This window comes from Salmo salar, chromosome ssa23 (assembly GCF_905237065.1).
Source record: "Salmo salar chromosome ssa23, Ssal_v3.1, whole genome shotgun sequence".
Taxonomy (NCBI): Eukaryota; Metazoa; Chordata; class Actinopteri; order Salmoniformes; family Salmonidae; genus Salmo; species Salmo salar.
Window position 1 is genome coordinate 42,842,808 of NC_059464.1, and position 27,322 is coordinate 42,870,129.

The following is a 27,322-nucleotide window of genomic DNA, read 5'->3' on the forward strand; positions in this document are numbered from 1 at the left end:
TGACAAAACACAGTGTCTGAATGTTTGACTGGCTAAAATAAACTCTCTGTGAACAACTCACTTTAAATTGACTACTTCCCTCTACAGTCAAACTCAACCCACAGTTTCTTTGTGGAGACTGAAACAAATGAACACAGCTACCGAACAAAAATCTATTTAACGGCCCGAGAGAATAACATTTCTAAATTAGCAGTAGGCCGTATTTACAGTTGAAGTCGGAAGTTAACATACACATTAGCCAAATACATTTAAACTCAGTTTTCACAATTCCTGACATTTAATCCTAGTAAAAATTCCCTGTCTTAGGTCAGTTAGGATCACCACTTTATTTTAAGAATGTGAAATGTCAGAATAATATGAGAGAGAATGATTTATTTCAGCTTTTATTTCTTTCATCACATTCCCAGTGGGTCAGAAGTTTACATACACTCAATTAGTATTTGGTAGCATTGCCTTTAAACGGTTTAACTTGGGTCAAATGTTTCGGGTAGCCTTCCACAAGCTTCCCACAATAAGTTGGGTGAATTTTGGTCCATTCCTCCTGACAGAGCTGGTGTAACTAAGTCAGGTTGGTAGGCCTCCTTGCTCGCACATTCTTTTTCAGTTCTGCCCACAAATGTTCTATAGGATTGAGGTCAGGGCATTGTGATGGCCATCCAATACCTTGACTTTGTTGTCCTTAAGCCATTTTGCCAAAACTTTGGAAGTATGCTTGGGGTCATTGTCCATTTGGAAGACCCATTTGTGACCAAGCTTTAACTTCCTGACTGATGTCTTGAGATGTTGCTTCAATATATCCACATAATTTTCCTGCCTCAGGATGCCATCTATTTTGTGAAGTGCACCAGTCCCTCCTGCAGCAAAGCACCCCCACAACATGATGCTGCCACCACCGTGCTTCACGGTTGGGATGGTGTTCGTCGGCTTGCAAGCCTCCTCCTTTTTCCTCCAAACATAACGATGGTCATCATGGCCAAACAGTTCTATTTTTGTTTCATCAGACTAGATGACATTTCTCCAAAAAGTACGATCTTTGTCCCCATGTGCAGTTGGAAACCGTAGTCTGGCTTTTTATGGCGGTTTGGGAGCAGTGGCTTCTTCCTTGCTGAGCGGCCTTTCAGGTTATGTCGATATAGGACTTGTTTTACTGTGGACATAGATACTTTTGTTCCCATTTCCTCCAGCATCTTCACAAGGTCCTTTGCTGTTGTTCTGGGATTGATTTGCACTTTTCGCACCAAAGTACATTCATCTCTAGGAGACAGAACGCGTCTCCTTCCTGAGCAGTATGACGGCTGCGTGGTCCCATGGTGTTTATACTTGCGTACTATTGTTTGTACAGATGAAAGTGGTACCTTCAGGCGTTTGGAAATTGCTCCCAAGGATGAACCAAACTTGTGGAGGTCTCCAATTTTTTTTCTGAGGTCTTGGCTGATTTCTTTGATTTTCCCATGATGTCAAGCAAGGAGGCATTGCGTTTGAAGGTAGGACTTGAAATACATCCACAGGTACACCTCCAATTGACTCAAATGATGTCAATTAGCCTATCAGAAGCTTCTAAAGCCATGACATCATTTTCTGGAATTTTCCAAGCTGTTTAAAGGCACAGTCAACTTAGTGTATGTAAACTTCTGACCCACTGGAATTGTGATACAGTGAATTATAAATGAAATTATCTGTCTGTAAACAATTGTTAACAATACATTTGTGGTGTGGTTGAAAAGTGAGTTTTTAAGTGTATGTAAACTTCCGACTTCACTGTATATGCCGTGAGTAAAAAAAAGTTTTTAAAAAGTCACTTTGCGAGACTATTTAAATTCTCTGTTTAGGTTTATTTCTACAATGAAATGGTTGTCTTTAAACACGTTTAACCTAAAAAGATATTCAACTTTTCAAACGGCTACGGCTATTGCCAGTCAGGTGTGTATAATCATTGTTTTGCCAATTACTCGACTAAACATGATTAGGGTTTTAGCCTGTCTGTCGCTAGGTTCTGAGTTGATTAGGTTTGTTTCTTGTTCAGTCCGACAATGATTTGGACTGCAGATGGACTCTCTCTACTGGGACCCAAGTATCCCTTCCAGAAAGTATATGGCTTCCAGGAAAGCAATTTTCCCCTCTTTCTCATGTGGAGCGTAAGGTAGCCAGTCACTACTGGCTACTACCCTGCGTCACTACACTCGTCTTCGAACCCTATTGATCAGTCAGTTAGATAATAGAGTATGTAATTGTAATGCTGAGGTTTGGCATTAGCCAAACCCAGATTAGTCCATCGGACTGTCAGATGGTGAAGAGTGATTCATCACTTCAGAGAACGAGTCTCCACTGCTCCAGAGTCCAATGGCGGCGAGCTTTACACCACTCTAGCCGACGCCTGGCATTGCACATGGTGATCTTAGGCTTGTGTGCAGCTGCTCGGCCATGGAAACCCATTTCATGAAGCTCCCGACAAACAGTTCTTGACGTTGCTTCTAGAGGCAGTTTGGAACTCGGTAGTGAGTGTTGCAACTGAGGACAGGCGATTTTTACGTGCTATGCACTCGGCTGTAACATTCTGTGAGCTTGTGTGGCCTACCACTTCACGGCTGAGCTGTTGTTGCTCCTAGACGTTTCCACTTCACAATAACAGCACTTACAGTTGACCAGGGCAGCTCTAGCAGGGCAGAAATTTGACTAACTGACTTGTTGGGAAGATGGCATCCTATGAAGGTGCCACGTTGAAAGTTACTGAGATCTTCAGTAAGGCCATTCTACTGCCAGTGTTTGTCTATGGAGATTGCATGGCTGTGTGCTCTATTTTATACACCTGTCAGCAACGGGTGTGGCTGAAATAGCCAAATCCACTAATTTGAAGGGCTGTCCACATAGAAAACGACTCAAGTAAAAGTGAAGGTTACTAGTCTGTGCTTAGTAGTCAACACCAGGGGTATTCAACTCTCACCCTACGAGGTCCGGAGCTGGTTTTTGTGTTCTACCTGATTATTTCTTGGTCTAAATCAGTCCCTGATTAGCGGGAAACAATGAAAAAACACAGTGGAACTGGCTTCCATGTCCAGGTTTGAGGGCTCTATGGCTATGCTGAAGCACGTGTAGAAGATTAGAAAAAATTGCTTTTTTTTGGTAAGCTCCGTTCCCTTCTTTGTCAATTACCCACGCTGCACTGCAGTCTCTTCATTCACAAGACAATTGATAATCAGTCTATTGTCAATGTATTCTTGTCTTTAGGCTACATCTATTATTATACGTGAGCAATTCGGTTCAATATAGTTCAGGTGTAGTTTCCATGGGCCATTGTCAGATGGTGAAGGAAGGGTATGTCCTCCTAAAACTGCTTAGAACACAAACCATGTGATACCAAATGGTTAGACTGACGGTCATATTGATTCTACCCAATGTCATTCTATACAGTGATAGGACACCGACTGGTGTGATGCCCTGACTACAGCGTCTCACCTGGATGACATCAGCGGCCTGTCTCATGTTGATGAAGTGTTTCCTTTCCAGCCGGGCTCGGAAGCGGCGCTGCAGCGTGACGATGCGCCCTAACACCTCCTTGTGGAGCAGGGCCTGCAGCCGCTGACGCTCCGCATCCCGCAGGAACACCTGCAGTACAGAGAGAGACCCGGAGGGAGGGGCCGGCAGTGACTAGACACACCCACACCCAGGGAACAGAAGGCTGCAATGCGCGTGAGGGAGAGAGAGAGAGAGAGAGAGAGAGAGAGAGAGAGAGAGAGAGAGAGAGAGAGAGAGAGAGAGAGAGAGAGAGAGAGAGAGAGAGAGAGACAGAGAGAGAGAGAGAGAGAGAGAGAGACAGAGAGAGAGAGAGAGAGAGAGAGAGAGAGAGAGAGAGAGAGAGAGAGAGAGACAGAGAGAGAGAGAGAGAGAGAGAGAGAGAGAGAGAGAGAGAGAGAGAGAGAGAGAGAGAGAGAGAGAGAGAGAGAGAGAGAGAGAGACAGGGAGAGAGAGAGACAGGGAGAGAGAGAGACAGGGAGAGAGACAGAGAGAGAGAGAGAGAGAGAGAGAGAGAGAGAGAGAGAGAGAGAGAGAGAGAGAGAGAGAGAGAGAGAGAGAGAGAGAGAGAGAGAGAGAGAGAGAGAGAGAGAGAGAGAGAGAGAGAGAGAGAGAGAGAGAGAGAGAGAGAGAGAGAGAGAGAGAGAGAGAGAGAGAGAGAGAGAGAGAGAGAGAGAGACAGGGAGAGAGAGACAGGGAGAGAGAGACAGGGAGAGAGAGACAGAGAGAGAGAGAGACAGGGAGAGAGAGACAGAGAGAGAGAGAGACAGAGAGAGAGAGAGAGAGAGAGAGAGAGAGAGAGAGAGAGAGAGAGAGAGAGAGAGAGAGAGAGAGAGAGAGAGAGACAGAGAGGGAGAGAGAGAGAGACAGAGAGAGAGAGAGAGAGAGAGAGAGAGAGAGAGAGAGAGAGAGAGAGAGAGAGAGAGAGAGAGAGAGAGAGAGAGAGAGAGAGAGAGAGAGAGACAGAGAGAGAGGGAGGGAGACAGAGAGAGAGAGAGAGAGAGAGAGGGGGAGAGAGAGAGAGAGAGAGAGAGGAGAGAGAGAGAGAGACAGGGAGAGAGAGAGACAGAGACAGAGAGAGAGAGACAGAGAGAGAGAGAGAGAGAGAGAGAGAGAGAGAGAGAGAGAGAGAGAGAGAGAGAGAGAGAGAGAGAGAGAGAGAGAGAGAGAGAGAGAGAGAGAGAGAGAGAGAGAGAGAGAGAGAGAGAGAGAGAGAGAGAGAGGGAGAGAGGGAGAGAGGGAGAGAGAGAGAGAGAGAGAGAGAGAGAGAGAGAGAGAGAGAGAGAGAGAGAGAGAGAGAGAGAGAGAGAGAGAGAGAGAGAGAGAGCGAGGGAGAGAGAGAGAGAGAGAGAGAGAGAGAGAGAGGGGGAGAGAGAGAGGGGGAGAGAGAGAGGGGGGGAGAGAGAGACAGGGAGAGAGAGAGACAGGGAGAGAGAGAGAGAGAGAGAGAGAGAGAGAGAGAGAGAGAGAGAGACAGGGAGAGCGAGAGAGAGAGAGACAGGGAGAGAGAGAGAGAGAGAGACAGGGAGAGAGAGACAGAGAGAGAGAATACCATTGTGTTGCCCACTTGATACCCAGCGGGTGCTAGATGAACTTGACGGAAGAACTCTCTGATGCCAGACTTGGTTGGTCTAGTAATGTCTGGTAAGAGCACACGAAAGTGACGCACAAAGTCCTGCAAAAGACGAGACAAAAGAGATTGAAAATAACATTAAATCAACAGTGACCTCAAAGGGATACAAGTTAAGGTCTTACAAGCTGTAAATAAGACTGACTACATTCCAAGTGCATGGATGTGACATCACGACATCTACATTCAGTTCAGTGGGACTGAACGATGACAACTAGGACCATTGACTAGTACATTTTTACAGTTACATTTTACTCATTTAGCAGAAGCTCTTATCCTGTGCATTCAACCAAGTAATACACAGTATGGAGTGTCTGTTACGATCATCTGTGCCCGTGACTTCAATGCTGTGTCCTGATTGGTTGGTGTGAGGGCTTACTTGGAAGGTGTATTTGATGGCGTATCCTGATTGGCGGATGCGGACGGTCTCCAGCATGCCTGTGTACCTCAGCTGCCTGAGCACAAGGGCATCGTTGAAACGCAGGGGGAGCTGAGAGAGATGGAGAGAGAGAGACAGAGACAGAGAGAGAGAGAGAAAGAGAGACAGAGAGAGAAAGAGAGACAGAGAGAGAAAGAGTGAAAGAGACAGAGAAAGAGTGGGAGAGAGAGAGAGAGAGAGAGAGAGAGAGAGAGAGAGACAGAGTAAGAGAGAGAGATAATAAGAGAGAGAGAGAAGGAAAGAGAGATTTAAAACACCCAAGAACGATTAAAACAATGTATAATTGGCTATAACGGGCAACGCAATTAACAGACAATTTCATTGTTCAGTGGTTTCATTGTGACATTAGCATCTGAGCTAACTGAATCAGCTGTCCCTACAGCAGCTGTTATCTGAATGTACCTTCTCTGCATTGGAGCGGACACACTTGACAAAGTAGGGCTCTGACTGACCCAGGGTCTCCATCAGCTTGTTGAGAGAGGCCTTCACACAGCAACAGACATCACAGCATTAGTAATGTAATAATAACAACAATAATAATAACAAATAATAATATAACAATAATATTAACAACAATAATAAAACAATAATACTAACAACAACAATAATAATAATAGTAATAATATAACAATAATAATAACAATAATAAAACAATAATACTAACAACAATAATAGTAATAATATAACAATAATAACAACAACAATAAAACAATAATACTAATAACAACAACAACAATAATAATAATAGTAATAATATAACAATAATAATAATAATACTAATAACAACAACAACAATAATAATAATAGTAATAATATAACAATAATAATAATACTAATAACAACAACAACAATAATAATAATAGTAATAATATAACAATAATAATAATAATACTAATAACAACAACAACAATAATAATAATAGTAATAATATAACAATAATAATAATAATATAACAATAATAACAACAACGCCATTTAGCAGACACTTTTATTCAAAGCAACTTACAATACAGTCACGCGTACATACAATTTAACACACGGGTGGTCCCGGGAATCGAACCCACTATCCTGGCATTGTAAGTGCCATGCTCTAGCTAGTGTCCCATCATATTGCCATCTCATAATATGTTGAATAAACCAAGTATTATAAAAGCACATGTTATTTATTATAGTAGACTCATGTTCCATTCCAAATCAACCTCTTGCCCTTACATTTGATCTGAGATCATCACTGTGACATGTTTTCATTTATAGAAATATTCTATTTGACATCTGTCCAATTCTTAAGATCTTCACAAAATGCTTCGAGATACGTAGGAGCTGAGTGTTGGAATTGGGTGCTGGTATTGGTTTGAGGGCTGTGAAGAGATGAAGGACCCAGAGCCTGCCACTATAGGGTGAGAGAGGAGTCTTACTTGGAACTGGGCGCTGATGCTGGGGGTTTTCTTCTTCTTGTGCAGGAGGAGGAGGGACTTAGTGATGCGGTCGTGGAGGGTCACGCTGCTCAGGTACCTCAGAGACTTCACGTCCAACAGGTGCTGCACAGATACAGGAACCGCCATAAGAACATGTTCAGACAATATAGTACTCCAAAGAATTCACAGAAGTATTCCTCTTCTAAGGCCAAACTGTTACTGTCCATCTATGCTTGTCTCTATAAAGCTCTGTACATTCACTGTAATCCATTACTTCACTATTGAGATTTCCTCCTAGAATAGATCGTATGTCCATAGAGAAAAAGCACTTGTACTTTCAAGGTGTAAAATGGCCACGACTTTGTAAGGACCTTACCTTCGGTAAGCTGGGCTTGGACTTGTAGTTTTTGTTCCGCCTGTGGGAGAGAGATTGGTTGTCAGATATACTACAGAATGAACATACAGTATATGAACACACATTGACCACTGCCTGTCCATGGTTTCTGACTGTGGCTTGAGTGTTCATGGTGATGGTCACACTTGTCAATACTCTACACCCTGTGCTCTCCACCAGGAGAATCATAAAGTATGGACACACATTGACCGTGGATTGAACACTGGCTGATCATGGTTTGAGTGTGCGTGGTCAGACTCGAACTGCTGTACACACCTTTTCTATTCATACTGTATACTGTCCATACACACCATTCACCTAGATGTATATGTGTTCCTAATGTTTTGTCCACTCGGTGTAGCTGTATTTATATTCCGGACACTGTTCCTAATGTTTCCTCCAAGTTGGTGTAGCTGTATTTATATTCCGGACTCTGTTCCTAATGTTTTGTCCATTCGGTGTAGCTGTATTTATATTCTCACTCTGACTCTGGGTCCTAGACTTCTAATATTTCTGTCTTAATGTCTTTGTTCTTTTTAACTTTTAGATTGTGTGTATTGTTATTGTGGTACTAGATATTGCTGCATTTTCGGAGCTGGAAACATCATAATTTCCCTGCACCAGTGATAACGTCTGCAAAAACGGTGTACACGACCGATACACTTTGATTTGACTTTGTAGTCATACTCACATGAGGATGCTCTGTGCCCTCTCCAGCAGCTTGCTGCTAGTAGAGTTGAAGAAGATGCCGTCATCAAACTCTGAGCCAGAGGAGGACAGACCACCCTGTCTGGAGCGACGCCCGTTACAGCCCACACCATAACCATCCCTAGAGGAGAGATAGTGACAGAAAGAGAGAGAGGGGGGAGAGGGAGCGGAAGAGAGAGAGAGACAGAGACAGAGACAGAGAGAGAGAGAGAGAGAGAGAGAGAGAGAGAGAGAGAGAGAGAGAGAGAGAGAGGGGGGAGAGGGAAAGAAAGAGTGAAAAAGAAGAAGAGGGAGCAATAGGGATCATTTTTATCCATAAAAAGTACATTTATGCTTTGAGAATCCATAAAACAGTGTGATAGGTACCTGGTGGGCTTTTCCTTCAGTGTGTTGCTGCCCTGGAGGTCTGACAAGGGGGTCCGGGGATTCTTTCGAGTGATATCTGTACAAGACAGAGATGGAAGGGAGGACGGACAGAGAGTTGAGGAGAGAGAGAGTTGAGGAGAGAGAGAGAGAGACATGAGGAGAGAGACATGAGGAGAGAGAGAGACATGAGGAGAGAGAGAGTTTAGGAGAGAGAGAGAGACATGAGGAGAGAGAGAGACATGAGGAGAGAGAGAGAGTTGAGGAAAGAGAGAGAGAGAGAGACATGAGGAGAGAGAGAGTTGAGGAGAGAGAGACATGAGGAGAGAGAGAGACATGAGGAGAGAGAGAGTTGAGGAGAGAGAGAGACATGAGGAGAGAGACATGAGGAGAGAGAGAGTTGAGAGAGAGAGAGAGAGAGAGAGAGTTGAGGAGAGAGAGAGAGAGTTGAGGAGAGAGATAGAGAGTTGAGGAGAGAGATAGAGAGTTGAGGAGAGAGAGAGAGAGAGAGTTAAGGAGAGAGAGAGAGACATGAGGGAGAGAGAGAGAGTTGAGGAGAGAGAGAGAGAGTTGAGGAGAGAGAGAGGGATACACATGCAACTCCATTATGGAATGGTGATATCAGATCAAGTAAGAACAAGATATTGGATCAAGTAAGTTCTCTCTGCTACCACACGGCAAGTGGTACTGGAGCGCCAACTCTAGGTCCAGAAGGCTTCTGAACAGCTTCTACCCCCAAGCAATAAGACTCCTGAACAGCTAACCAAATGGATACCCAGACTAATTGCATTGACCCCCCCCATTTTTACGCTGCTGCTACACTTTGTTTATTATCTATCCATAGTCACTTTAGTCAGTCTCACTCAGATATCATATTCAAAACTGCAAACATTTCTCTCTACCTTATGGCAAAATGTGTACAATTCCAGGAAATGAGTTATAAAATTGGGTACGCAGACCCACGAGCAATTACGGCCCCTCATGACGAGTTCAGATCCACCCCTCATCAAAGTAGCCCATCCCTGTGTTAAATGATCAAAAACGGCTGGAAATATCACACAGTTGGGACTTTTACCGAGTGAGAACAAGTTCCTTCAGAACTAGCTAATTGTTTGCTTCCTTATTTGTAAGCCCAGGAAAAGAGAGTTGGGTAGCAGAGAGCATTGTGGGACTTGGAGTTTTCTTACTGTATTTCTCATCTTTGCATCTCTGCAGGATCTCTAGGCTCCTCTGGTGCACAGGGTGATGGAGGAAGCTGAAGCTGTCCACGCTCTTGACAACACACGGTACAGCAGCATCATTCACTGAGAGAGAGAGAGAGAGAGAGAGAGAGAGAGAGAGAGAGAGAGAGAGAGAGAGAGAGAGAGAGAGACAAGGAGAGGAAGAGAGAGGAATAATTCATGTGTTAAGTTGGCGAAAAGTTTGACAATGTCATGCAACTGAAGGAGATGAAGCCTAATGTGGAAGCTCAACATGTAATAATAGGAGATGAAGACTAATGTGGAAGATCAACATGTAATAATAGGAGATGAAGACTAATGTGGAAGCTCAACATGTAATAATAGGAGATGAAGACTAATGTGGAAGCTCAACATGTAATAATAGGAGATGAAGACTAATGTGGAAGCTCAACATGTAATAATAGGAGATGAAGACTAATGTGGAAGCTCAACATGTAATAATAGGAGATGAAGCCTAATGTGGATAAGTGGCAGCTCCTACATCATCAGTGGTCGGGGGGAGAGCTAAAACTCCTTCACCTCTGAAACAGACCAGGATGTTACCTTGGATATAGAAATGCTCGAATATCCCTAAAGCCAGGGGATGAATAACGAAAAAGAGCTGCGTTTAGGTTTGTGAAGTCAAGCTTGTCTAATCACTGAGAATGTTCAGGAGTCATATTGTGTTTCAAGGATACTTATTGTCTCTTTCAAACCCGGGGCAAAGTACACCATTTGAGCATTTGCTATTTCTGACAGCCCACCGAAGCTAACATACTGTACTGTGGGGGACGAAAACTCACATCATCTGTCACTCGGGAAGAAGGGTGAGAGTGTGTCTGGGAGAGAATAAATGTGTATGTTCAAAAGTGTGTGTATTTCAGTGAGTTTATACATGTACATGTCTGTGTGTAAAGCTATTTTATTTCTATTTAACTCGGCAGGTCAGTTAAGAACAAATTCTTATTTACAATGACGGCCTAGGAACAGGGGCAGAACGACAGAGTTTTACCTTGTCAGCTCAGGGATTCGAACTTGCAACCTTTCGATTACTAGTCCAACGCTCTAACCACTAGGCTACCCTGCCGCCCCATGCACTGTGTATGGCTACAGCAGCAGTCTATGGTCTCACCAGTCTTCTTGTCGGCGTGTCTCTTCCCAGCCTCCCTGAAGGCTACCATGGCTCTGAAGTAGGTTCTGAGGACGGCCCAGCGGAAGGTGGCCACCGGGTCGATGCCCATCAGGCCACAGATGAAGGCGTTCTTACTGCTCTTCAACAGGGCCACGATGTCCGGACGCATGTGATCAGTGTTCTTCTCCCTGAAGTCCTGTAGGGGCAGAATATAGTGATGAGATCTATCCACCGGATCTACTATACAGTACAGGCAGTCCGTCTCTGTTACAATCTGTTTGATGCTTAACATACAGTGCATTCGGAAAGTATTCAGACCTCTTGACCTTTTCCACATTTTGTTATGTAACAGCCTTATTCTAAAATGTATTACATTGTTTTCCCTCATCAATCTACACACAACACCCCATAATGACAGTACTTACTCAGTACTTTGTTGAAGCACCTTTGGCAGCAATTATAGCCTCAAGTCTTCTTACGTATGACGCTACAAGCTTGTCACACAATGACTCAATCATGGATACTCTTACTGACAGTTGTGGCTGCTTCGTGTGATGTATTGTTGTCTCTACCTTCTTGCCCTTTGTGCTGTTGTCTGTGCCCAATAATGTTTGTACCATGTTTTGTTCTGCTACCACATTGTGCTGCTGCCATGTTATGTTGCTACCATGTTGTTGTCATGTTATGTTGCTACCATGTTGTTGTCATGTTGTGTTCCTACCATGTTGTTGTCATGTTGTGTTGCTACCATGTTGTTGTCATGTTGTGTTGCTACCATGTTGTTGTCATGTTGTGTTGTGTTGCTACCATGTTGTTGTCATGTGTTGTGTTGCTACCATGTTGTTGTCATGTTGTGTTGCTACCATGTTGTTGTCATGTTGTGTTGCTACCATGTTGTTGTCATGTTGTACTGCTACCATGCTGTGTTGTCATGTGTTGCTGCCATCCTATGTTGTTGTCTTAGGTCTCTCTTTATGTAGTGTTGTGGTGTCTCGCTTGTCGTGATGTGTTTTGTCCTATATTTTTATTTTATTTTGTATTTTTCAGTGTAAATTTATTAGAGGCCCAGTAGCCTACATTTAGGCTACCATTAATGGACAAACCTTGCCAGTAGTGTCCGTCAGTAATATCACAACTCTGACATAACGCTATCATATAGGCTGACACACAGAGCTGTTGTGAACGAATGATTGACGGATGGGTTGTGACTGACACTGAATCTACAGGGACATGTGGTCATGTCAGCAGTCCTTACCTTGATGCCGTACTTGACTTTGCCGGCGTAGTGGCAGATAATGAAGGCGGGCTCCATTACAGCGGGGAACTCGATGTAGCTGTTCCCCTCATGCTGCCGTTTGAACTTGTCCAGCAGGGTCTGGTTAGAGGCCTGGGGGAAACTAAAGGGACAGAGAAGAGGGTGGGGACTAGGGTTAGGACCGTAGGATGGGAGACCAGGGTATCTACTGACTAGCCTGGTTCCAGATCACACCACTCACTAAAACATTCTCCCTTAAAGCAACACTACTCACTAAAACAAGCTCCCTTAAAGCAACACCACTCACTAAAACAATCTCCCTTAAAGCAACACTACTCACTAAAACAACCTCCCTTAAAGCAACACCACTCACTAAAACATGCTCCCTTAAAGCAACACCACTCACTAAAACAATCTCCCTTAAAGCAACACCACTCACTAAAACATGCTCCCTTAAAGCAACACCACTCACTAAAACAAGCTCCCTTAAAGCAACACCACTCACTAAAACAAGCTCCCTTAAAGCAACACCACTCACTAAAACAAGCTCCCTTAAAGCAACACCACTCACTAAAACAAGCTCCCTTAAAGCAACACCACTCACTAAAACAAGCTCCCTTAAAGCAACACCACTCACTAAAACATGCTCCCTTAAAGCAACACCACTCACTAAAACATGCTCCCTTAAAGCAACACCACTCACTAAAACAAGCTCCCTTAAAGCAACACCACTCACTAAAACATGCTCCCTTAAAGCAACACTACTCACTAAAACAACCTCCCGTAAAGCAACACCACTCACTAAAACAACCTCCCGTAAAGCAACACCACTCACTAAAACATCCTCCCGTAAAGCAACACCACTCACTAAAACATTCTCCCTTAAAGCATCACCACTCACTAAAACATGCTCCCTTAAAGCAACACCACTCACTAAAACAAGCTCCCTTAAAGCAACACCACTCACTAAAACAACCTCCCTTAAAGCAACACCACTCACTAAAACATTCTCCCTTAAAGCAACACCACTCACTAAAACATGCTCCCTTAAAGCAACACCACTCACTAAAACAACCTCCCTTAAAGCAACACCACTCACTAAAACAACCTCCCTTAAAGCAACACCACTCACTAAAACAACCTCCCTTAAAGCAACACCACTCACTAAAACAACCTCCCTTAAAGCAACACTACTCACTAAAACATCCTCCCGTAAAGCAACACCACTCACTAAAACAACCTCCCTTAAAGCAACACCACTCACTAAAACAACCTCCCTTAAAGCAACACCACTCACTAAAACAACCTCCCTTAAAGCAACACCACTCACTAAAACATGCTCCCTTAAAGCAACACCACTCACTAAAACCAGCTACCCTAAAGCAACACCACTCACTAAAACAACCTCCCTTAAAGCAACACCACTCACTAAAACAACCTCCCTTAAAGCAACACCACTCACTAAAACAACCTCCCTTAAAGCAACACCACTCACTAAAACAACCTCCCTTAAAGCAACACTACTCACTAAAACATCCTCCCGTAAAGCAACACCACTCACTAAAACAACCTCCCTTAAAGCAACACCACTCACTAAAACAACCTCCCTTAAAGCAACACCACTCACTAAAACAACCTCCCTTAAAGCAACACCACTCACTAAAACATGCTCCCTTAAAGCAACACCACTCACTAAAACATCAGCTACCCTAAAGCAACACCACTCACTAAAACAACCTCCCTTAAAGCAACACCACTCACTAAAACCAGCTACCCTAAAGCAACACCACTCACTAAGACAAGCTCCCTTAAAGATGCACTATGCAGAATTCGCTCCGCTATTTCCTGGTTCTCCTTGGGGTCAAAGAATTAGCTTCACTGTCCAGTTATAAATGGACTAACCGGTAGTATGGCCCCTGGAAACAAATACTATCCTTGAGAGTATCTGAAAGAGGCTACAAGCTAACTATGAATGATGAAATCTTTAAGAGGGTTCTGGGGTGCTACATAATCATTAGCATTACATTCTTCTGTGCGATGGAATAAATCACGTGAGAGGCCCGGGAGGGAGGCCTTTAAGAGGGAAAAATTATCCCTCTGACCTTGTGGCTCTGGGAAAGCGGTCCATACACTCTTCCATCCACTTGTTATTACATGAGTGTTCAGGGCTAAGTGGCTAGCAGCCCTTAGTGGCTAGGTTAGGGTAGGTTAGCTAGCTCACGCCGCTAATATGGTCATGGCGGTCCTGTGTTTTTGTATGCTGGGTTTAATTTACGAGGGATTGAAATGGGATTGTGCAGTGGCCTATGTGAGACGCTTTAAATAGGGCGTACGTGTGCCCCAGAAAGGCAAATATATGAGTTAGCGTGTATCATTAGTTTTTATGTGCTTAAGTTAGCCTGGCTAATGTTGTAATTAATCAAGTATTTCGCTAATAATGAAGAGCGTTGTTAGCCTATATTCCTCATCTTGTCTGTGCTCTGCTCATGTGGGATGATTCTAAGGTCATTGGCAATGAGTGTTGGTCCAGCAATGTAACCAACTTGGTTTTACATTGGCTTTGTTCTAAAGAAGTTTGACATATAACCAAAACATAGCCTACCACGTTCTTCTGAGCCAAGTCTAATTCTTCACCAAAACTATGTTCTATGGAGCCTGAGGACATTCGAGAACGAGTCCTTTTTTACTGCAGATGGATGTCATGGCTAAGAAAGTACACCTCTAAATGTGACATTGCAGCAAACCGCCCTGAGGTAGTGCTTTAGTAGCGTCAGCTAAATGACTAAAATGTAATAAATGTGTAGTAAAAAGGAAGGAGAAAGGCTCCAACATGACGTACTTGCACTCTTCGTCCAGCAGGTGGAGCAGCGCGGTGGGCTTCTTGCTGATAAGGTTGATGCAGCCGGTGTTGTCGATGTAGTCGATGTGGTGCCAGCTGATGCTCTCGGCCCTGTACTCCTCCTGTAAGGGGGAAACAACAGTGGTGTTGTGTCAGAAACAGTGCCGGCAGTAAAAGTTGTTCACAAGTCATCCAATACATCACATTTCCCCTTTGAGTATCAATAGAGTTTATTTAAAGACTCTACAACAAAGGTCACCAGTGTGTCCAGATGTCAACAGTTTCCTCACAAAGATCACCAGTGTGTCCACGTGCCAACAGTTTCCTCACAAAGGTCAGCTGTGTCCACGTGTCAACCATTTTCTCACAAGGATGTGAACAGGTTCAAAGGTGTTGGGGGATATAAACAGGATCAGTAGTGTTGGGAGATATAAACAGGATCAGTACAGGATCAGTAGTGTTGGGAGATATAAACAGGATCAGTAGTGTTGGGAGATATAAACAGGATCAGTACAGGATCAGTAGTGTTGGGAGATATAAACAGGATCAGTAGTGTTGGGAGATATAAACAGGATCAGTGGTATTGGGAGATATAAACAGGATCAGTACAGGATCAGTAGTGTTGGGAGATATAAACAGGATCAGTACAGGATCAGTGGTGTTGGGAGATATAAACAGGATCAGTGGTGTTGGGAGATATAAACAGGATCAGTGGTATTGGGAGATATAAACAGGATCAGTACAGGATCAGTAGTGTTGGGAGATATAAACAGGATCAGTACAGGATCAGTGGTGTTGGGAGATATAAACAGGATCAGTGGTGTTGGGAGATATAAACAGGATCAGTGGTGTTGGGGGATATAAACAGGATCAGTAGTGTTGGGGGATATAAACAGGATCAGTGGTGTTGGGAGATATAAACAGGATCAGTTGTATTGGGAGATATAAACAGGATCAGTACAGGATCAGTAGTGTTGGGGGATATAAACAGGATCAGTGGTGTTGGGAGATATAAACAGGATCAGTGGTATTGGGAGATATAAACAGGATCAGTACAGGATCAGTAGTGTTGGGAGATATAAACAGGATCAGTACAGGATCAGTGGTGTTGGGAGATATAAACAGGATCAGTGGTGTTGGGAGATATAAACAGGATCAGTAGTGTTGGGGGATATAAACAGAATCAGTAGTGTTGGGGGATATAAACAGGATCAGTAGTGTTGGGGGATATAAACAGGATCAGTGATGTTGGGGGATATAAACAGGATAAGTGGTATTGGGAGATATAAACAGGATCAGAACAGGATCCGTGGTGTTGGGGGATATAAACAGGATCAGTAGTGTTGGGAGATATAAACAGGATCAGTGGTATTGGGAGATATAAACAGGATCAGAACAGGATCAGTGGTGTTGGGGGATATAAACAGGATCAGTACAGGATCAGTAGTGTTGGGAGATATAAACAGGATCAGTAGTGTTGGGAGATATAAACAGGATCAGTGGTGTTGGGGGATATAAACAGGATCAGTAGTGTTGGGAGATATAAACAGGATCAGTACAGGATCGGTAGTGTTGGGGGATATAAACAGGATCAGTGGTAGTTGGGGGATATAAACAGGATCAGTGGGTTGGGGGAAAACAGGATCAGTAGTGTTGGGAGAGATAAACAGGATCAGTGGTGTTGGGAGATATAAACAGGATCAGTGGTGTTGGGAGATATAAACAGGATCAGTGGTGTTGGGAGATATAAACAGGATCAGTGGTAATTGGGGGATATAAACAGGATCAGTACAGGATCAGTAGTGTTGGGAGATATAAACAGGATCAGTGGTGTTGGGAGATATTAACAGGATCAGTAGTGTTGGGGGATATAAACAGGATCAGTACAGGATCAGTGGTGTTGGGAGATATAAACAGGATCAGTGGTGTTGGGAGATATAAACAGGATCAGTGGTGTTGGGGGATATAAACAGGATCAGTGGTGTTGGGAGATATAAACAGGATCAGTGGTGTTGGGGGATATAAACAGGATCAGTGGTGTTGGGAGATATAAACAGGATCAGTGGTGTTGGGAGATATAAACAGGATCAGTAGTGTTGGGGGATATAAACAGGATCAGTGGTGTTGGGAGATATAAACAGGATCAGTAGTGTTGGGGGATATAAACAGGATCAGTACAGGATCAGTGGTGTTGGGGGATATAAACAGGATCAGTGGTGTTGGGAGATATAAACAGGATCAGTGGTGTTGGGAGATATAAACAGGATCAGTAGTGTTGGGGGATATAAACAGGATCAGTACTATGGGGGTGCCGCAGGGTTCAATTCTCAGGCCGACTCTTTTCTCTGTATACATCAATGATGTCGCTCTTGTTGCTGGTGATTCTCTGATCCACCTCTACGCAGACGACACCATTCTGTATACTTCTGGCCCTTCTTTGGACACTGTGTTAACAAACCTCCAGACGAGCTTCAATGCCATAAAACACTCCTTCCGTGGCCTCCAACTGCTCTTAAATGCAAGTAAAACTAAATGCATGCTCTTCAACCGATCGCTGCCCGCACACGCCCGCCTGTCTAGCATCACCACTCTGGACCGTTCTGACTTAGAATATGTGGTCAACTACAAATACCTAGGTGTCTGGCTAGATTGGAAACTCTCCTTCCAGACTCACATTAAGCATCTCCAATCCAAAATTAAATCTAGAATTGGCTTCCTATTTCGCAACAAAGCATCCTTCTCTCATGCTGCCAAACATACCCTCGTAAAACTGACTATCCTACCGATCCTTGACTTCGGCGATGTCATTTACAAAATAGCCTCCAACACTCTACTCAGCAAATTGGATGTAGTCTATCACAGTGCCATCCATTTGACACCCAGAGCCCCATATACTACCCACCACTGCGACCTGTATGCTCTCGTTGGCTGGCCCTCGCTTCATATTCGTCGCCAAACCCACTGGCTCCAGGTCATCTATACGTCTTTGCTAAGTAAAGCCCCGCCTTATCTCACCACAGCAGCACCCACGCGCTCCAGCAGATATATTTCACTGGTCACCCCCAACGCCTTCACCTCCTTTGGCCACCTTTCCTTTCAGTTTTCTGCTGCCAATGACTGCAACGAATTGCAAAAATCACTGAAGCTGGAGACATATCTCCTCACTAACTTTAAGCATCAGCTGTCAGAGCAGCTTACTGATCATTGCACCTGTACATTTTACATCTGTAAATAGCCCACCCAACTACCTCATCCCCATATTGTAATTTATTATTTTGCTCCTTTGCACCCCAGTATTTCTACTCACACATTCATCTTCTCCACATCTATCACTCCAGTGTTTAATTGCTACATTGCAATTATTTTGCCATTACGTCTCTAATTTTACTACATTTGCACACACTGTATATAGACTTTTCTATTATGTTATTGACTGTACGCTTGTTATCCCATGTGTAAGTCTGTGTTGTTTGTGTCGCACTGCTTTGCTCTATCTTGGCCAGGTTGCAGTTGTAAATGAGAACTTGTTCTCAACTGGCCTACCTGGTTAAATAAAGGTGAAATAAAAAATAAAAGAATTGTCCTGCTGGAAGGTGAACCTCCGTCCCAGTCTCAAATCTCTGGAAGACAAACAGGTTTCCCTCAAGAATTTCCCTGTATTTAGCTCCATCCATCATTCCTTCAATTGTGACCAGTTTCCCAGTCCCTGCCGATGAAAAACATCCCCACAGCATGATGGGGGATGGTGTTCTCGGGGTGATGAGAGGTGTTGGGTTTGCGCCAGACATAGCATTTTCCTTGATGGCCAAAAAGCTCAATTTTAGTCTCATCTGACAAGAGTACCTTCTTCTGTATGTCTGGGGAGTCTCCCACATGCCTTTTGGCCAAAACCAAACGTGTTTTCTTATTTTTTTATTTAAGCAATGGCTTTTTTCTGGCCACCCTTCCATAAAGCTCAGCTCTGTGGAGTGTACGACTTAAAGTGGTCCTATGGACAGATACTCCAATCTCTGCTGTGGAGCTTTGCAGCTCCTTCAGGGTTATCTTTGGTCTCTTTGTTGCCTCTCTGATTAATGCCCTCCTTGCCTGGTCCGTGAGTTTTGGTGGGCAGCCCTCTCTTGGCAGGTTTGTCGTGGTGCCATACTCTTTAAATTTTGAAATAATGGATTTAATGGTGCTCCGTGGGATGTTCAAAGTTTCTGATATTTTTTTATAACCAAACCCTGATATGTACTTCTCCAGAACTTTGTCCCTGACCTGTTTGGAGAGCTCCTTGGTCTTCATGGTGCCGCTTGCATGGTGGTGCCCCTTGCTTAGTGGTGTTACAGACTCTGGGGCCTTTCAGACAGGTGTATATATACTGAGATCATGTGACAGATCATGTGGCACTTAGATTGCACACAGGTGGACTTTATTTAACTAATAATGTGACTTCTGAAGTTAATTGGTTGCACCAGATCTTATTTAGGGGCTTCATAGCAAAGGGAGTGAATACATATGCACGCACCACTTTTCAGGTTTTTATTTTTAATAATTTTTTGAAACAAGTTATTTTTTTAATTTGACTTCACCAATTTTGACTATTTTGTGTATGTCCATTACATGAAATCCAAATAAAAATCTATTTAAATTACAGGTTGTAATGCAACAAAATAGGAAAAACACCAAGGGGGATGAATACTTTTGCAAGGCATTGTAAACAGGATCAGTAGTGTTGGGAGATCTAAACAGGATCACTGCTTTTGGGAGATATAAACAGGATCAGTGCAGCAGGTCACCTATGTTAGCTGTTGTTTAAGCCCTTTGAGCCCTGTGACTACTGAAGTATGACCCAGAAGCCCTGTGACCACTGAAGTATGACCCAGAAGCCCTGTGACTACTGAAGTATGACCCAGAAGCCCTGTGACTACTGAAGTATGACCCAGAAGCCCTGTGACCACTGAAGTATGACCCAGAAGCCCTGTGACTACTGAAGTATGACCCAGAAGCCCCGTGACTACTGAAATATGACCCAGAAGCCCTGTGACTACTGAAGTATGTGTATGTCAGTGCCAGACACATCACACAACAACAGAGGAACAAGAAGTGGAACTAGCCGGACACCCAACTCCGCGGCTAGCAGGGCTAGCGTTGTGGCCAGCAAATCAGGAAAACTTATTTCATGTGTGCGACTTCACATGCCTATCCTTCCTCCCTAAAAGTACAAAAAAGCTAATTCCACCAATGAAATTCTAAAATCCAACTTACATCATTACTATATTGACTCATTATGATGGTGCTTCTGAGTTTATCACGAAAAACTAAAGTTTTCCTTTTTAAATGTTTCAATCAAATCCACACCATAAAAAGTCTTCACCAGCCACAGGGCTCCGCAATAAAGGCCTAAACCTTATTGTTCTCCTGCTCTCTCTCTGCTCTCTCTCTGCTCTCTCTCTCTGCTCTCTCTCTGCTCTCTCTCTGCTCTCTCTCTGCTCTCTCTCTGCACTCTCTCTGCACTCTCTCTGCTCTCTCTCTGCACTCTCTCTGCTCTCTCTCTGCACTCTCTCTGCTCTCTCTCTGCACTCTCTCTGCTCTCTCTCTGCATCCTATGCTGTATTGTGTTTGGCAGGCTGCCCGAGTTTTAACGGGCCGGGGCGGTGGTTACAGCTATAGATACAGCATTGTCAGTCATAGAGCGACTCCGTCACAGGGCGACTCCGTCACAGGGCGACCCCGTCACAGGGCGACCCCGTCACAGGGCGACCCCGTCACAGAGCGACCCCGTCACAGAGCGACCCCGTCACAACTCCGTCATAGAGCAACTCCCCTCGCTAACACTGATGGCCTGATCCCAGATCTATTTATGCTATTGCCTCTTTTTTGGACTCATATTGGCAAGACCACACAAACAGATCTGGGATCAGGCTATGACATTCTCAGGTCTGTAGGAGTCACAGTATTGGGACTTAAGATGGATCCACATGACTCATAATGGTGATGTCGTACTGAAGTGGGAAGTGGAATAAGGCGGTACCGGTAAAGCTATTGAAATCCTATAAAAAAAATAAAAATAATGGCCATTTTACACTTCATGAAGTTTACAGACTTAAGTGGACGGTTGATGTATTACGACTAAACTGACATTCTATTTACAAAATGATTCATAAAAAGGTCAAACTAAATCCCCCCTGTGATTTCAAACATACCAGAGCACAGATGTTTTTTTCAAGTTGGTGAGAAGTCTACACATCTCAGAAGGGTGCGTAAATGTGATACACTGTTTACATATGTGCCCATGGGTTTGAGCTCCGATACATCTGTAAATCATTTTCATAGAGATGGAGAAGAAATGCAGGAGCAATTGGCATGGCGGGGTAAACATTGGAGCTGGGCCCCTGTTGGGAATAGTATTTGGTACAGTCCTATTAGCTTTGGCCACTGTTCAAAGGTAAAACACTTGCTGCTGATAAGACTAACTGATTGGTTGGAGAGGTGAGAGAGCCCAATGAGGGAGAGTAGGACTAAGTTGCATTTACTCCTGGGCACTGAGTTAGTTAGCTAGCTGATCCTAGATCTGTGCAACTTTTACCCGAGCGAGGGAGAGTAGAGGTGTGGAGTATTTTCCCTTATTCAAACGCCAGTGGGAGGGGCCATGACCACACTGTACTATTCAAACAAACACAAATCAGTCAGAATCTGGCAACCCTTCCACGTGGCCTCGTAGTCAACCTAACCTCTGCAGTTCCTACTGTAAAATAAACTCCCATATGAAAACAGTTTATATTGTCAAATAAACTCCTATATGAAAACAGTTTCTATTGTAAAATAAACTCGAATATGAAAACACGTCATCAGGTCGATCAAAAGGTGAGAGACGGCCACGTCATCAGGTCGATTATGTAATGCTGTCTGTGGTTGCTAAGGAGACATCTGTGATGCAAGTGACCAACTCCAGGTAACACCATGTTCTATGGTTGGAATCCCAGAGAGGATGTAGCCTGCTGATGTTGACTGTCAGAAGTCAGGGTTGTTCATTAGGGGTTGTTCATTAGGCACGAAACGGAAGAAAACGGACTCAACTTTTTTTGCTTTCTACTGCAAAACACTTTGCTACGTTGAGCCCTAATGAGCATGACTCTGGTCATGGTGAGCAACGGCACCGGGCAAGACACAGCATTGGCAGAAGTAACCATGGTGATGGCTCATGTTATGGGATGGCATGGGATGCTCTCTGCTCCAAGGTATCAGGTTGGAGTGAGACTAGAGTTCTCTCTGTGTGTGTGTGTGTGTGTGTGTGTGTGTGTGTGTGTGTGTGTGTGTGTGTGTGTGTGTGTGTGTGTGTGTGTGTGTGTGTGTGTGTGTGTGTGTGTTCATAATTTATGCCACCCAAAAGGGGGAGTGCAAATCAACAGCGTCTGGAAACAAAGCAGCAAGCCTCAGAACATCAACATGACGGGACAAAAACACCACGGCAAGGAACCATGTTCTGTTGGGAAACAACAAAAAAACTCCCAAAACACTCACCACACTCAAAAGACTGCATAAGAAACTCACCACAGTCCAAAGTTATCCTACTATGCTAGGCTAACTGGGCTAAATGAAGGCATTCAGAAGTCTTCATAAGCCAGGCACTAGGACGCTAGGCTAACTGGGCTAAATGAAGGCATTCAGAAGTCTTCATAAGCCAGGCAGTAGGGCGCTAGGCTAACTGGGCTAAATGAAGGCATTCAGAAGTCTTCATAAGCCAGGCACTAGGACGCTAGGCTAACTGGGCTAAATGAAGGCATTCAGAAGTCTTCATAAGCCAGGCAGTAGGGCGCTAGGCTAACTGGGCTAAATGAAGGCATTCAGAAGTCTTCATAAGCCAGGCAGTAGGGCGCTAGGCTAACTGGGCTAAATGAGACAAAACAATAAACACCACGCAGACAAAACAAGAGTACGATGAGCCCATCTCCAGGGCTGCGTCTGGAATGGCACCCTATTCCCATAGGCCTACAGGGCTTGGTCAAAAGTTGTGCACTATATAGGAAATAGGGTGCCAACTCTGGTCAAAAGTAGTGCACTATATAGGGAATAGGGTGCCATTTCCAAAGCAGGCCAGGCGATTATGAGTGGTAAACAAAGACAGACAGACGGATTTACTCGAGTCGGGTGCCAAGAGGGCCAAAACACCCTCATCAAAACCAAATCAAAACACTACGTCTGGAAACCTTGCGCGCGTAAATTCCTGACCTGCTACAGTAAACCATGCATTTACTGCATTCCTTCTGCATTCCTTCTGACAATGTAGTGACACTCACACACACGCACACACACTGTGACTCTCTGTGTCACACAGTATGACGCTAACACAAACACACTGGGACACACACACACACGTTCCAGCAGGTATATCTCACTGATCATCCCCAAAGCCAACACCTCATTTGGCCGCCTCTCCTTCCAGTTCTCTGCTGCCAGTGACTGGAACGAATTGCAAAAATCGCTGAAGTTGGAGACTTATATTTCCCTCACTAACTTTAAACATCAGCTATCTGAGCAGCTAACCGATCGCTGAAGCTGTACATAGCCCATCTGTAAATAGCCCACCCAATCTACCTACCTCATCCCCATGCTGTTTTTATTTACTTTTCTGCTCTTTTGCACACCAGTATCTCTACTAGCACATCATCATCTGCTCATTTATCACTCCAGTGTTAATCTGCTAAATTGTAATTATTCACTCCTACGGCCTATTTATTGCCTTACCTCCTCATGCCTTTTGCACACACTGTATATAGACTTTCTTTTTTTCTACTGTGTCATTGACTTGTTTATTGTTTATTCCATGTGTAACTCTGTGTTGTTGTCTGTGTCACACTGCTTTGCTTTATCTTGGCCAGGTCGCAGTTGTAAATGGGAACTTGTTCTCAACTAGCCTACCTGGTTAAATAAAGGTGAAATAAAATAAATAAAAAATATAAAAAACTCACACTCACACACACACTGTGACTCTCTGTCTCACACAGTATGACGCTAACACAAACTCTCTGGGACACACACACTCACACTGTGACTCTCTGTCTCACACAGTATGACGCTAACACAAACTCTCTGGGACACACACACTCACACTGTGACTCTCTCTCTCACACAGTATGACGATAACACATACCCACTGGGACACACACACACACGCACACACACGCACATTGTGACTCTCTCTCTCACACAGTATGACGCTAACACAAACTCTCTGGGACACACACACACACACTGTGACTCTCTCTCTCACACAGTATGACGATAACACACACCCTCTCTCACACAAACCCACTGGGACACACACACAGGTTATGTGCTCTGACGTCACCGCTAACGAGCCAGACGTCACCGTTAAAGAACCAGACATCACCGCTAACGAGCCACACGTCACCGCTAAAGAGTTCCACGTCACCGCTAAAGAGCCAGACGTCACCGCTAAAGAGTTCCACGTCACCGCTAAAGAGCCCCACGTCACCGCTAACGAGCCAGACGTCACCGCTAAAGAGCCAGACGTCACCGCTAAAGAGTGCCACGTCACCGCTAAAGAGCCAGACGTCACCGCTAAAGAGTTCCACGTCACCGCTAAAGAGCCCCACGTCACCGCTAACGAGCCAGACGTCACCGCTAACGAGCCAGACGTCACCGCTAACGAGCCAGACGTCACCGCTAAAGAGTTCCACGTCACCGCTAAAGAGTTCCACGTCACCGCTAACGAGCCCCACGTCACCGCTAACGAGCCCCACGTCACCGCTAACGAGCCAGACGTCACCGCTAACGAGCCCCACGTCACCGCTAACGAGCCAGACGTCACCGCTAAAGAGTTCCCCGTCACCGCTAAAGAGCCAGACGTCACCGTTAAAGAGTTCCACGTCACCGCTAATGAGCCAGACGTCACCGCTAACGAGCCAGACGTCACCGCTAAAGAGCCCCACGTCACCGCTAACGAGCCCCACGTCACCGCTAAAGAGTTCCACGTCACCGCTAAAGAGCCCCAAGTCACCGCTAACGAGCCAGACGTCACCGTTAAAGAGTTCCACGTCACCGCTAACGAGCCAGACGTCACCGCTAAAGAGTTCCACGTCACCGCTAAAGAGCCAGACGTCACCGTTAAAGAGTTCCACGTCACCGCTAAAGAGCCAGACGTCACCGTTAAAGAGTTCCACGTCACCGCTAACGAGCCAGACGTCACCGCTAACGAGCCCCACGTCACCGCTAACGAGCCCCACGTCACCGCTAACGCGCCAGACGTCACCGTTAAAGAACCAGAAGTCACCGCTAACGAGCCAGACGTCACCATTAAAGAGCCCCAAGTCACCGCTAAAGAGCCCCATGTCACCGCTAAAGAGCCAGACGTCACCGCTAAAGAGCCAGACGTCACCGCTAAAGAGCCAGACGTCACCGCTAAAGAGTTCCACGTCACCGCTAAAGAGCCAGACGTCACCTTTAAAGAGCCCCACGTCACCGCTAACGAGCCCCACGTCACCGCTAAAGAGCCCCACGTCACCGCTAACGAGCCAGACGTCACCGTTAAAGAGTTCCACGTCACCGCTAACGAGCCAGACGTCACCGCTAAAGAGTTCCACGTCACCGCTAAAGAGCCAGACGTCACCGCTAAAGAGCCAGACGTCACCGCTAAAGAGTTCCACGTCACCGCTAAAGAGCCAGACGTCACCTTTAAAGAGCCCCACGTCACCGCTAACGAGCAAGACGTCACCGCTAAAGAGTTCCACGTCACCGCTAAAGAGCCAGACGTCACCGCTAAAGAGTTCCACGTCACCGCTAAAGAGCCAGACGTCACCTTTAAAGAGCACCACGTCACCGCTAACGAGCCCCACGTCACCGCTAAAGAGCCCCACGTCACCGCTAACGAGCCAGACGTCACCGCTAAAGAGTTCCACGTCACCGCTAAAGAGCCAGACGTCACCGCTAAAGAGCCCCCCGTAACCGCTAAAGAGCCCCACGTCACCGCTAAAGAGCCCCATGTCACCGCTAAAGAGCCAGACGTCACCGCTAAAGAGCCAGACGTCACCGCTAAAGAGCCAGACGTCACCGCTAAAGAGTTCCACGTCACCGCTAAAGAGCCAGACGTCACCTTTAAAGAGCCCCACGTCACCGCTAACGAGCCCCACGTCACCGCTAAAGAGCCCCACGTCACCGCTAACGAGCCAGACGTCACCGTTAAAGAGTTCCACGTCACCGCTAACGAGCCAGACGTCACAGCTAAAGAGTTCCACGTCACCGCTAAAGAGCCAGACGTCACCGCTAAAGAGCCAGACGTCACCGCTAAAGAGCCAGACATCACCGCTAAAGAGCCCCACGTCACCGCTAAAGAGTTCCACGTCACCGCTAAAGAGCCAGACGTCACCGCTAAAGAGCCAGACGTCACCGCTAAAGAGTTCCACGTCACCGCTAAAGAGCCAGACGTCACCTTTAAAGAGCCCCACGTCACCGCTAAAGAGCCCCACGTCACCGCTAACGAGCCAAACGTCACCGTTAAACAGTTCCACGTCACCGCTAACGAGCCAGACGTCACCGCTAAAGAGTTCCACGTCACCGCTAAAGAGCCAGACGTCACCGCTAAAGAGCCCCACGTCACCGCTAAAGAGCCCCATGTCACCGCTGAAGAGCCCCACGTCACCGCTAACGAGCCCCACGTCACCGCTAAAGAGCCCCACGTCACCGCTAACGAGCCAGACGTCACCGCTAACGAGCCAGACGTCACCGCTAAAGAGTTCCACGTCACCGCTAAAGAGCCAGACGTCACCGCTAAAGAGTTCCACGTCACCGCTAAAGAGCCAGACGTCACCTTTAAAGAGCCCCACGTCACCGCTAACGAGCCCCACGTCACCGCTAAAGAGCCCCACGTCACCGCTAACGAGCCAAACGTCACCGTTAAACAGTTCCACGTCACCGCTAACGAGCCAGACGTCACCGCTAAAGAGTTCCACGTCACCGCTAAAGAGCCAGACGTCACCGCTAAAGAGCCCCACGTCACCGCTAAAGAGCCCCATGTCACCGCTAAAGAGCCAGACGTCACCGCTAAAGAGCCAGACGTCACCGCTAAAGAGCCAGACGTCACCGCTAAAGAGTTCCACGTCACCGCTAAAGAGCCCCATGTCACCGCTAAAGAGCCAGACGTCACCGCTAAAGAGCCCCACGTCACCGCTAAAGAGCCAGACGTCACCGTTAAAGAGCCAGACGTCACCGCTAAAGAGCCCCACGTCACCGCTAAAGAGCCAGACGTCACCGTTAAAGAGCCAGACGTCACCGTTAAAGAGCCAGACGTCACCGCTAAAGAGCCCCACATCACCGCTAAAGAGCCAGACGTCACCGCTAAAGAGCCAGACGTTACCGCTAAAGAGCCCACGTCACCGCTAAAGAGCCCCACGTCACCGCTAACGAGCCCCACGTCACC

The 27,322-nt window shown here is 45.5% G+C and overlaps 1 protein-coding gene across 7 annotated transcripts in view; it reads right to left on the reverse strand.

The window, feature by feature from the left end:
• Window positions 1–27,322, reverse strand: part of LOC106584683 (unconventional myosin-IXAb) — a 294,941-nt gene that overhangs the window by 65,164 nt on the left and 202,455 nt on the right. For all 7 annotated transcript variants that reach the window (XM_045706467.1, XM_045706470.1, XM_045706469.1 and 4 more), the window contains 12 exons: window positions 14,905–15,026; window positions 12,066–12,207; window positions 10,811–11,006; window positions 9,646–9,762; window positions 8,462–8,537; window positions 8,079–8,216; window positions 7,370–7,409; window positions 6,994–7,116; window positions 5,982–6,062; window positions 5,520–5,630; window positions 5,063–5,185; window positions 3,454–3,603 (listed from right to left, as the gene is read on the reverse strand). In XM_045706467.1, the coding sequence (XP_045562423.1) occupies window positions 3,454–3,603; window positions 5,063–5,185; window positions 5,520–5,630; window positions 5,982–6,062; window positions 6,994–7,116; window positions 7,370–7,409; window positions 8,079–8,216; window positions 8,462–8,537; window positions 9,646–9,762; window positions 10,811–11,006; window positions 12,066–12,207; window positions 14,905–15,026 (1,419 nt within the window). The remainder of the gene's footprint in view (window positions 1–3,453; window positions 3,604–5,062; window positions 5,186–5,519; window positions 5,631–5,981; window positions 6,063–6,993; window positions 7,117–7,369; window positions 7,410–8,078; window positions 8,217–8,461; window positions 8,538–9,645; window positions 9,763–10,810; window positions 11,007–12,065; window positions 12,208–14,904; window positions 15,027–27,322) is intronic.